The 12582-nt window shown below is 45.7% G+C and overlaps 1 protein-coding gene across 6 annotated transcripts in view; it reads left to right on the top strand.

Annotated features, from left to right (window-relative positions):
• The window catches only part of cdc42bpaa (CDC42 binding protein kinase alpha (DMPK-like) a), a 68553-nt gene that overhangs the window by 15499 nt on the left and 40472 nt on the right, over nt 1-12582 (top strand). For all 6 annotated transcript variants that reach the window (XM_048973979.1, XM_048973980.1, XM_048973981.1 and 3 more), the window contains exon 2: nt 9124-9215. In XM_048973979.1, the coding sequence (XP_048829936.1) occupies nt 9124-9215 (92 nt within the window). The remainder of the gene's footprint in view (nt 1-9123; nt 9216-12582) is intronic.

The raw sequence follows: 12582 nt of genomic DNA, 5'->3' as shown, positions 1-12582 counted from the left end.
TTTGTCGCTCCTCCTTAAAGAACATGGGGGTGCTTTGCATGCTGCAGTGAAATGCAGTGACATCTAAAGACCTAACTGATCTTATTGATAAGGTGTCTGCTGCAGTCGGTCATGACACTGAAGTGACATTTTATTCCGCTTCTCGCTGTACTGATACTTCAAGTAACAACTTCAATTATAGCTCTTTGAGTTATTATTATAATTTATGGTAATAGAATAGTTGTGATTTGCAAAATATGGTATTAGCATATTCGCGCCTTCCAGCAAGTCTGCTTTGACTCCCCTAAGTATCGTGCTAAAGACGTCGGCCTAATCTCAGAGGTGGGGGGGTCGGTATCGATGTGAGTTCACGTGTGCGATTTCATTACCGTTTGTTATCTGGAAAACGGGCAAATTTCCGATCAATATTGTACCAAAGAGCTTCCAATGGGCGTATTTCCACTGTACACTTTTAATTTCTCTCCAGTAGCTTCGGAGCGGGATTAATTACAGCTGTCGGGTTTCATGTGCTGTGTGTTTGGGGCCGATGCGCGTCGGGAACGTAGCGCTTCCCAAAATGGTTTCCTGGTCCCACTGAGCCCGGAGCGAGATTCCATGGAAGCGCATACATGAATTATTCACCCCTCTCATGCTTACTTCGTCTGTTCCATCTTGTTTTTCTTTCCATCGCTGGCTCTTTAATGACAGTGGAGGGGGGGGGGGGGGGGGTTTGGGCACTGATTGCCATTGTGAGCACCTTGTATGACAGGTATGTAGCAGTCAGCCTTCTGCCTTCTGATCGCCGCTTTGATAGGAGCTAGAGGCCGCGATGGGACGGCCGTCCTGCAGTCTCACCCAGGGTCTGCTGGCCCGACAGACTCACCGTCCTGCTTGTCAGCTTTGTAGTCCGTCTGCTTCCCTGCGGCTGTGATGGTTTATCTGCAAACTCCGTCCGAGTGAGACGTCGAGGGCAGGAGTCACGGGGCCAAAGCTTCCCTCAGTCGCCGCTCCAGACCGGCTAAGTGCCCCGGCGGCCGATTAATACATCGGGAAGATACTGACGCGTCCTGACTGTTCACACACGCCGCGACCAAACATCACCTGCAGTTTTCTAGACTTCAACAAAAGCTAATCTCAAGTATCTTGTTTAGTGTTTTAACTATGATATTTAACAGTCTGTATATGACGTTTTACATTTTTGGGGTATTTATTCTGTTTTCATATTCCAATACCCTCACCACGAATGTAACCCTGGGCACCACCCCCTTTTAAAGGTAGATGGGATCTGCATTCAGAGAAGCCTGTCTGCACACCACTGTCGCACTGAGCTGTTGTTTTGCCCTTGCGGCCATCCTGCTCGCTTCGGCTGTGATCTCCTGACCCCTCTCTCCTCTTAACAAGGTGTTTCAGCCACAGAATGCCTGCTGATTGGGTGGCTCTGTTTATCGCAGCGCTCTCTGTAAACTCTAGACGCTGTAGTGCATGAGAATCCCAGGGGGGAGGCTGGTTCTGTGAAGCTGGAACTGCCACGTCTGGCACCAGCGTTCTTGGTGTTATGAAGAGCATAGATCGCATGGCATAACACTTAGCTTGACAGAAACGGAACCTCGCGTCTCTCAGTTTTTAGCCTTCATTGTGTGCGTGTGCGTGCGTGTTTGTGATTGTTTGCATGCAGCACATCGCAGTTTTGCCCCCCCCCCCCCCCTTGGAATGCATGCGATTCCTAGCTGCCACTCAGGGTGTCGGTAGAAACGGCCCCAGCACTGCCCCCTCTAAGTTGCCTGTCACATGCTTGAACCGTTGGGTTTTGTTTTTGGGTACATGGGAGAAGAACGAATGTTTGCAGCTGTATTTCAGGAAACCTTTGATTTTGCTTTTGGTTTTCATGCGCGTGCTGCACGATTTCTGTACACGCAGCTGTATTTGCACAGCTGTCTATAATTTCTGAGGCACTGCACTGGGTGACGTCCGTTGCACATAGGTTCAGTACTCACTGTGGGGTACAACATCCATGATCTCCAGCGGGTCATGCAGTTTGACCATTGTGCATCGTCGCCTTTGCATATTTTCTTCGTATCTGAAGTCTGGCTCGAGCCGTACAGCTTTCCTTATGCTATATGGTTGTTTGTTTATTTTTGTGTACTGAGTTTTGTAATCTTTTGTGCAGATTTTTTAATTAGATGGTGGCAGTGACCCCCCTTCCTAATATAGCTTGCAGTGATTATGTTAAAAACACAGTGTTGGAAAATGGTAGATGTGGGTATAGATGCCAGTTTCTTCAGCACTGTTCTGCAGTGTGTAGTGCTCTGCCTTCTCAAAAGCTAATCCAGTGGAGCCTTTTCATTTACGTTTTATTGTTTATCTGATGCTTTCATACAATGCAGCTTAAAGTAGAGGAAAAGGTTACAGTATATGTGTACTTCCTGGAACTCGAACCCATGACCTTTGTGTTGTTGCTGTAATGTTTTACTTATGGAACTACAGGACCACAGAACTTTGGGGAAACGCACGACAGCACACAGGATCACAATCAACGCTATTTAAGCTTGAAATACATCAACTAGATGGCCAGTGTTTGGGCCTGGATTCTGTGTGTGTGTGTGTGTGTGTGTGTGTGTGTGTGTGTGTGTGTGTGTGTGTGTGTGTGTGTGTGTGTGTGTGTGTGTGTGTGGTCCCACCTGTGGGAGATGGGGGGGGGGATTTCTCTTGTCAGCACATAGCTGGGACTCGTTTTTCTTTCCAGAAACGAGAAGTTTGTCCAGCTCCTTCCAGCCTATAAATATTGAGTTTGGCCTCATCCTGGTGTTCCTGTGCCTCGCTGGCGGACTCGGCCGGCCGTGCTGCTTGGTATATCGCCCACTTGAGCCTGGTGGGTGGGGTGGGACTATCATGTGATGTGTTTACTTAGCAAACGGTTTGCTAACATGAGAAATCGGTAACTACTTGTGCCTTCTGTCTTTATGTCTGTCACTCCGTGTAGTTTGGCATGCCCCCCCCCCAGGCTGTTTATCCCAAAAGGCAGTACACTTGCTGGGTGACTCTGTGTCTGGGTTCCTGTGAAGGCTTTGTTTACACCAGGTACGGCTAAGGGCTGCTTTGGCTGCAGTTTGCGTGAAAATAGCCTTTTTTGGGTTTGGCGTTTGGCCGTGTTAAGTGGTGCTTCCGCAATGTTTGTTTTTATTCTACGAGGTGTAATGGGCAGTGGATCCAGTCTGTCCCACAAAGGCAAAACCCAGAAACTGCGTTTCCTGTTTTCTGACTGGCCAGCCATGTGTGTAGTAGGTAGGTAACTGATGGTGTTTTCTTAAAGACCAAACCCAGTTGAATTAAGATATTTTGCCTTGAGATAAAACAGAGCTTATGAGACCCAGTTTTGGTCATAACTCAGTTTTGATATACAATGCAAGTGTTGTGGAGTCACACCTCCAGCACTCTGGGTTCAGTTCGGGTCAGTTCTGTTCCTGTGTGGATTTGGCATGTGCTGTCAGTGTTTGTCTGGTTACTGATGATAGTTACTGATGATAAAGTTACGCAGAGTGGTTGCTTTGCATTTCTTGTTACTGATAATAAAGTAATGTGGAGTGGTTGATTTGCATGTCTATGAGAAGGGATTCTTCACAATGGAACACGCATTCATTTTTTTTCCCCTCTCACTGATAAGGCCTGATTGTAAAATTGTCCAGGGCTTTGGGGTTGACCCCCTCGCTCTTTGTGCCGAGTGACAGGCAGGAGTTTTCACCCCACCTAATCTACCACCTGCCTTAGGAATCACTTCCTCTGCTCCTGCACTTCTGACTTTCTTCCAGGTGCAGTTTATTTGCAGGTTTATCTTTAATAATTAAAGACCGTTGACTTGTTTTTCTTTCTCTTGAGTGCTCTTGGAGCGTAAAGGGAGCCGCACACCTCCTGGGTCTGTGGCTGCCCAGAGGGCTTTTTAGGGCACTCCAGTCCACATGGGCGGCACCTTCGTGCTGAGCGCTTACACCCGCAGAGCGGAGCGAGGAATCCAGCCCATAACCCCGGAGGTGTGAGGCTGCAGGGGCAGCACATGAGTCACCTCCCCGTCTGTGCTGTGCGATGACTTTGATGGATGGATGGATGGATCTAATCGTCAATGAAACAACTAATCATTAGTAATGCTATAGGTAAACAAATGTAACCGAATTGGAGCCATGTTAGCTATGAGATGCCTCTGAGGTCTGTGTACTTCTCTAATTTCCATGAACTACGTGACCTGCGTTCTCTGTAAAGAATCTCTCTACAGATTGCTGCAGGCCCAATTAGTCCTACAGGTCGGTGTTCCCCATGTTTTTGCATCTCCTAGCCAATCAGGAACATGGAATACCTGGCACAGGTGTGCTGGGAGATCAGAGGAAGCAAAAATGTGGACTGTCCGGAGTTCCCCGAGGATTGGGTTGAGAAAGACTGGTATAGGTAACATACGCCTAAGGTGGCAACTTCGGAGTCTGCTGGCGTGCCAGTCGATTTTGCTTCGGCGCTGACAAATGGAGCAACGGTAGCGGTCCCTCAGGGTGCCTCGTCAGCTAGGACCGGTCCTGGAGGGCCGGGTAATCAAGGGGTTTAAGAAATTGATTTGTATCTAATTGTTCATACCAGTCAAGCATTATACTGTGGTATGCGGTATGTTGACGGTATTCTCAAAAGCAGTGCTGTTTTGGTATTTTGAAATCTTGCCGATTAAAATAAATATTGCAGAATAGCTCCTTTTGTCACCGATATTTCAAAATACTGCAGCAAGCCAAACCACCGCACAAGCTTGACCTCTGACATGTGTCTGTACTTATTTGGCGAAATGTCCTGCTGGTGCCAATAGGCCTTGTTTCCCCTCGGGGCAGGACCCCCGCCTGCTGAGTGTCGTCCGCTCCCGTGATGAGCTTCCTTCCTTCCTCCTCGCTGTAACTCGTCCCCCAAACTACAGGTGCAGTTCCAGCCTTTGTTCATCTCTGCCGTCGCCTAATTAACCACTTTGACTGGCGTCGCGTTGTAATGGGAGGGAGGCGTAACGTGCTTCTTTGTCAGATTTCTTTTGTAGGAGTAATTTGTGAAACTAATTCGCTCGTGTAACTGTTTCTTTCTGCTAACTCTTTGACATCTTTATTTTACAGATTTGTAGGATTCAAAAGCTTTGTCATTTGTACAAGTACAATGAAATACTTGCTAACGTACCTCCCTTCAGATATAGAACATCTGACAATAACAAATGGCAACATAAGAAAATGATGCAGACAGAATATACACTTACTTTAAGTTATATTAATAATTTTTATATATATATATATATATATATATATATATATATATATATATATATATATATATATATATATATATATATATATATATATATATATATATATATATATATATATATATACACACACATACACACACGCACACACACACACACTTTAGTGTTTCTCCAGGCTGTTTTTCATGGCAGCCGTTCCTAGCGACTTCCCTCGGCGTCCTGCGATGGGTCTGCTCTTGTGACTAAATAATCCTCCGATTAAATTAACGATTCTTGCGATCCATTTTTTTTGGTCCATTTGCTCCAATGAACCGGTACTCGGGCCCTTTTAGGTTTGCAGAGGAAGTTTTCAGGCAATGCAGTGTTCAGATCACGTGTCTTCAGCACGTAAAACATCCTTATTCTATAACGTCTTACCCAGAACCACACAACTCGTGGGTCTTCATGAAAAAAGTGGGTCACAGGATCATTTTCACTGGGTCATGGAGTGCATGGTTACAAAATAATTTGAATTATTATTAATATTATTATGTATTTTTTTTATATATATATATATATATATATTTTTTTTTTAAACAGTGCGTGAAGGTATTGTCCATCTGTTCCTGCAGTACATTTAATTTACTAATACTTCATTTTTTTGAGAAATAAATTTAGTTAAATTTTAAATTTGGGTTGTAACTTAACAACCAAGGAAACATGTAGGTTCACTTGAGCACCAGGCTGAGCATCGAGACGTTTCAAGCAGCACAGACTCGGCGACGCCTTGGGTGGGATGCCAGTCTGACGCAGGATATACATGCAGTTAAATAACACTGATTCTGCTAAGCATCTCTGTTTTGTTGATGCAGGAGGGGGAATGAATGGCACTCATATGGAGAGATCAGGTGGATTAACCCAGAGCGGGGGTGCGAATCAAACCACTCTGGAGATGTGAGACCGTCGTGGGGTTCTGTGTGATGCAGAGCAGTTTGTTAGTTAGTAAAAGCCAGTGTTTGTTAAAGAGAATTGAAACTTCCTTCAAAATGGCTCCAGGGATCGTTACCTGGAATGTGTTCTAGAACATTTCAGATCTTTTACCTGGTATGTCCGTTGAATGCATAGGACGCAAGGTGTGATGTGAAACCTGATCTGTGCCTCGTCATGGCAACAGTTGCTATGTTTCTCATACCTGAATGTTTTGCCAGATGAGACAAGTGTGGGACTACAGACCTATTGTGTGACGAGGCATGGCGTGCGTGTAACGGCGGAAAACGCATGAGGCCTGCCTTTGTGCAGCGAGCTCTGCCTGCTAAGGTGTGAGGCTCCTCATTGGCTGAGGGAGCGACAGCATAATAATTATAATGATTGATATTTTTATTGATCCCGGTGGGGAAATTGTCTTTACGCCTCAATCAACTGGCTCTTTGTAGAGTAAGCTGTCCTCGAAGGCGTGGTGAGGTTGGGTTTGAACCGGCAACCTTCTGATTTACAGGCACACAGACTTAGTCCACCGAGCCACATGTCGCCCCCAAGCATGTACCTCACCACTCCAAAGACCCCCACGGGCCGGCGAGCATCACACCAGACACATGGTCGTCTTCCTACACAGCCGGAGCCTAAGTTTGTAATTCATGGCCAGGAATCCGCACGCGTGTTCGCGGCTGACAGAACATTAATATCTTCAGCAAACGCCCTCCTGGAGATGGACTGAACAGGTGTCTTCTACGCTGGGCTCAGCTCTACTCGCGTCAAATCGCGTGTCATGTAATGACCTGAGGCTACATCAGCAAAAAGTCTGGGTGTGTCTGTTACAGTCACCTGGTGAGGGTTTATTTGTAATACAGCCCATTTTGCAGCTAACGCCTCCATTTAGCTAGCTAGCTAGCTATTCATCTATCGGCCACACTAGCTGTCTGTCTGTCTAGCTAGCTATCCATCTATCGTCCACACTAGCTGTCTGTCTGTCTAGCTAGCTATCCATCTATCGTCCACACTAGCTGTCTGTCTGTCTAGCTAGCTATCCATCTATCGTCCACACTAGCTGTCTGTCTGTCTGTCTGTCTAGCTATCCATCTATCGTCCACACTAGCTGTCTGTCTGTCTCATTCTTTCTATCTATCCATCCATCCATCCATCCATCCATCCATCTATCCATCCATCCAGACTGTACCTTCCTCTTACCTATACTATGAATTGTATAAGCACCATTCCCGACGTGTCGCTCGGCAGCCAATTTCAGGACTGGAGTCCTTCCGGTCTGTTTGCTGCGGCCGTGAACACAGGGCTGCTGTTCTGCTGGCGGAAAAGTTGCTGTCCTAAGCGCCACTTCAGACTCCACGTTTTGGTCCGACCGCACGGAGGAAGAGGGTGTCTAGCAGGCGCACGGTTGGTTTGTCTCTGGTGTTTTTCCAGATTGGCTCAGACATACTCGCATATTTTTCCCTGAGTTGTCACTGGTTCGGATAGGAGGTGCTGCAAATGGAGGATCTTAATGCCGGGGATTTATTGACTGAACACCCACAGATCCCTGTTACTGCAGAGAAAAGCATTTTTACCCACGCAGTGTCCAGAGCAAGTGGCCCGGTGTTGTTTAGGAGCCATACTAACTAAGCATTCCTTTGTTACAGTGTCGTCACACCAGTAATCTTGCAGCTCGTGTCCTTAAGCTGCTGTGTAAATAGTTGGACCAGTTTGTCATGGATGGATTTGTTTATTTTAAAAGGCACTTTGGGAGCAGGTTTTGAGGGAGGTCAAACCCGTGTCAAACCAAAGCGTCGGTGCAGACCGTCTTCAGCCCTTCAACTCCCTTCTGCTAGTACCCCAGTGCTTCTGGAATTTTAAGAATTTCCTTAGTGAAAATGAAGAAGTTTTAAATTTTCCTTGTCAAAAGCAGCGACTGTTACTTCCGGAAAAAGTACTGGCATTGGTGGGGGGTGAGGGGTTTGGGAGGTTGTGTTTGATAAGTGACGTTTTAGGTGATAGCGTAAGGTACTCACTGTGGCTACACCATTAAGAGAACCTGTCTGTTAATGGATAAGGTCTCCCTTTTCCCTGTAAAACTGCTTCATGATTCAGTCCAAGGTGGTTTGTGGCTCTGGGGATTAGGACTGGTGATCAGAAGGTTGCTGGTTCAAATCCATCGTTGGGCTCTTGAGCATGGATCTCAACCCCAACTGCTCTGGGGCAGTGGACATAGGACGTGAGAACTTGCTCTCACCATATCTGTGTGTGTGTTATAAACACGTACATTTTTATATTGCATTGTGGGGACCAAGTGTCTAAAGGTTTTGGCCTGTGTAAACAGACCATAGGAAACTTTATTTTAATGCATGTTGCACTGGCAACCAAAGTGGGCTCACATGCAGCCAGTAAAAGGTATTACTTGTTCCTAGTAGGCATCATGTTCAAGTCTAAGTACATGGGTGTGGTGTGTAGCTGAGTGAGTTGGGACTCTGTGCCTATGATCGGAAGGTCGGTGGTTCAAACCCCAGAGCACAGCGATTTCACCGGTGGGCCCTTCAGCAAGGCCCTTAGCCCCCAGAGCACCTGGGGATTTTCTGATGCTGCATGTCGCTTTGGATAGAAGTTTCTGCTCAATTAATAATGTAATGTTTATCTAAAATATGTCCCCCCATGCTGGCAATGCCTGTTTCTGACAGAACCTTGGACCAGTTTAATCTGCATTTATTTTGTTTGATCAGAATAGAAGAGAACTCTTATCATCTTTTCATTATGCTGGATTAGTGTTTCTGTCTATGGTTGTCGTATTTCTGTTCGGCACAGTGGATGTTCTGGTAGTGAGGTCTCGTGTGCCATCACGCGCTGTGAATCGGTCCCAAGCGCACGTCTAACGATGCTCCTCCCCATCTTCTCTTATCTTCTCTCCCCACCAGCTAAGCCGTTCGCCTCCAAAGTTAAGCAGATGCGACTTCGCAGGGATGACTTTGAGATCCTCAAGGTGATTGGCCGTGGAGCGTTCGGCGAGGTGAGTGGCCACACCCCTTCGGGCTCGAGCCGGTTGGGGGGGGGAGAGATACGCCGTCGCCGGAGATGACGGGAAGGAAGCTCAAATTAGCAGAAGTGAAAACGGGAGCAGTGGGGGCTTGAGGTTTATGGTGAGGATGTAGGACAATCATGTTAAGTAGCGTTGATACGAAACTTTCAAAAAGACCTCATATATATTAAATTGTTGCACAAAAATGCTTATGTTGTAATATGTATGGAAATGTACATGTCATCCTACCAGGTTCTGCTAAAGGTTTTGCTTTTGTTGTAGTAGTTGCACAACAAGGTAGTCGGCTAGCTACTCAGTAGAAGTTGTCCAATGAGATTTATTACAGTTTATTACTGTTTCTCAAAACTTGTAGGTTTTTGGTTCTAGATTTTTTGCTTTTCTATTGGGCATAAAAGACTTTGAAATTTACGTGCCCTGTCTTGTGAGCTGAATTACTGATAATGTCTTCATCATGCCTGCGGTAGTTTTTGGGCGGTCATCCCCCAATTATCATTTCAAATGATAATCATCCTTCACTATTCTAGAACAGTGGTCGCCAACAGGTCGATCTTTCAGACATTACTAATCAATCACGACGATCATACTGTCACCTTCACACTGCCCCATCAGGTAGCATGGCCCACTCTGCATCATCAGATCACTAACTAGCTTCCTTAGCACACAGAGTACAGTGGTCACCAATGTTTCCACTGCAAGCCCTCAGTCGACTACTTTTGCCTGGCAGCTTTCTGGACTGACTGATTGATTGATTTATTTAAAGGAACGTTGGAGACATCCGGTCTATAATTTAAAAAATAGAATTTTATAACTAATGGTAAAAAATTTAACCAGTTCTGGCACGCACTGCATGATATCCACGAGGTCATTGGGCTGTTTAGTTGCCATGGAAAGCGCAGAATGCAGCCATTTTCTAACGGACAAGGCGGCTAAGAAGCCACGTTTTTGAAGAGCTGACCATTGTGCTGCCTGAATATTAATATGAACACAGCATGAACTGGGAAAGTAAACAAGTCATAAGTGTCTGCTAGTCAAGAAGAAATTAGCAGAATAAATGTTATTTTCTGGATAAACACACGAACAAGAAGACAGCCATAATTATTGTGCAGTTCTAGAAAAAATAGTGATTTATATTTCCGTGCTTTTAGTAGAGAAGTCGGTGATGACGGCTGCTGCCGCGTTTAGTGTTTAAAATCCCAGCAGTATTTTAGATTTTTTCACCTTTGTACAAAATGCTTCTTATTTTTAAATATGACTTTTTCATATTTTTGGTAAAATAACTATAGTTAACATAGAAATAAGAGCTTAAGGAGTGTCTCCCTGTATTTGTTCTGCTGATGTGAAAAGCGTTTAATTGACACATACATTTTTGATGTAGGTGTTTATATTGAGTTATGATGTCAGCGCTTTGTAGAAAGACTGTAAGCGGAACATGTTAGTATTCCAGGAAGGCAAATTACTGGCAGATATATCAGGTGTGATCGCTGCTGGTGTAGCGCTCTGCCTGTATAAGGGAATCTGAGATGCACATTACATCATGTCTAATTAATCAGAATGAGGCCACTTTATGGAACAACTGTAGATACTGACACACTCAGACGCCCATAGGCATGAGCCCCCCCCCCCCCCCCCCCCCCGCAGTATTTTATAGGCAATTTTGTCCAAGAATTTTACTCCTGTTTCAGAGTCTGTTTATTGTTTGTATTTTTTTGTTGGAGCTCAGACGACACTGTATGTCCAGGGATGTTAAACCTCTCCCTGGCTTTTGGCTGGGGAAGGGAAGTGTCTGGCTCAACGGGTTAGGTGTCTGACCGGAAGGTTGCCGGTTCAAATCCCATGGTTGGCAGACTAGTTATATCGCATCCGGGCACTTCAGCAAAGCCCATAACCCTCAGCGAAATACCCCAGATGTGCCAGATAAATGGCCCTGCCCTGCCCTCTGCCCCACAAACTTCATTCACATGTCTTAAAGAAGAGCAAGGTGCCATTTACAAAACGTAAAGAATTCCTATGCACTTGGTAACTAGGGTAGTGGTGAGACATGCAGCAAGCTTGGGGGTCATAGCAAAGACCCTGCAAGCTGGCTGACACGCTTGAGCAATTGGGGGTTAAGGCCCAATGGCAGCATCAGTTTGCTGGCACTGGGATTCAAACCAACAACCTTCGAATCATAGGTGCAGAATCCTAACCTGCTGCTCCCCAAATAAAGCATCATTTCGTTTCATTTCACACCCCTGACTGCCAGGAGGCTGTCACCTCCAGTATGAGTGCTGTTCTCAGATGCTGGTACTGCTGCTGATATTCTCAGGCCGTCGCTCATCCTGCGTATGTCTTCCTCATCGTTCCATTTTGTCGTCTTTCTCTCCCTCTTCTCCCAGATCCCTTCCATACACTTCTCTCCTTTCCTTATTTTTTTCCCGCCCGCTTTCTAGGTTACTCTCTAGCTAGTCTAGCCTTCGTCTCAACATGTCTCTTCCAGTGTTTTTGCCCCCCCCCCCCCCCCCCCCCCCGCTTCCCGAAACAGCCTTTTGCCGTGAAAAGTCAGACAGGTGCTGGCGCAGTCTCCCCCTGTGGAATTCAGCAATGAACGGTCCTGACAAGTCAAGAAATACTGAGCATTATCATTAGAATTGTCTGGCATGCTTCTCTTTTTAGACATTTCACCTTGTGATACCGGAGGCTTTTATGTGGGGTCATGGTGGTGATTTTAGCAGAAGTGACTGCAATGTGACATTTCACAGTTCATGGTGGGTAGCATGTAGTACCATAATACGAGCAGGAGGTGACACACAGTTCCGTATAATATGTAATACGATGGAACATGTATTTTTGCATTCGGTATATTACAGAAGAAGATGCAAAAAGCTAAAAACAAGATTTAGTGATCTCCGTTGCAAGGACTTGGTCTACTTTGTGTATGCTTTTAGCTCTGGATGAAAGCGACGTCTGATTTTCAGGGCGATATTTAAGACCCGGCTCCGAACTTATGTTTGGCTTGTGCTGTTTAGCGGCTTAGCGATTATTTTTTTGGGGCAGTTCTGGGGTGGATAGGCGGGTGACGTGCTGCTTTAAATCAGCAGTGAGACGTACTGCTGTACATGTCCGGGCCTGTGCTCCTCTCATTGTGCACCGTGGAGCGGTTGCAGAAAGTACCCATAAGACCTGCCCCGAATTTGTCATTCACCGACTGTTTGCTGCAGGTAATTGCTTTGCAGAGAGGTTAGGGTGTAAATTCTACAAACTGTCACTTTTTGGATTTAATAACTTGCTTTTGTGCCATCAAAATACATATTCTATGGGTGTAGAATTTCCCCATAATTTTATAAGCAGAACTACTTTT

Source organism: Brienomyrus brachyistius, chromosome 14, assembly GCF_023856365.1.
Source record: "Brienomyrus brachyistius isolate T26 chromosome 14, BBRACH_0.4, whole genome shotgun sequence".
NCBI lineage: Eukaryota > Metazoa > Chordata > Actinopteri > Osteoglossiformes > Mormyridae > Brienomyrus > Brienomyrus brachyistius.
This window is presented reverse-complemented; position numbering and strand designations above follow the sequence as displayed.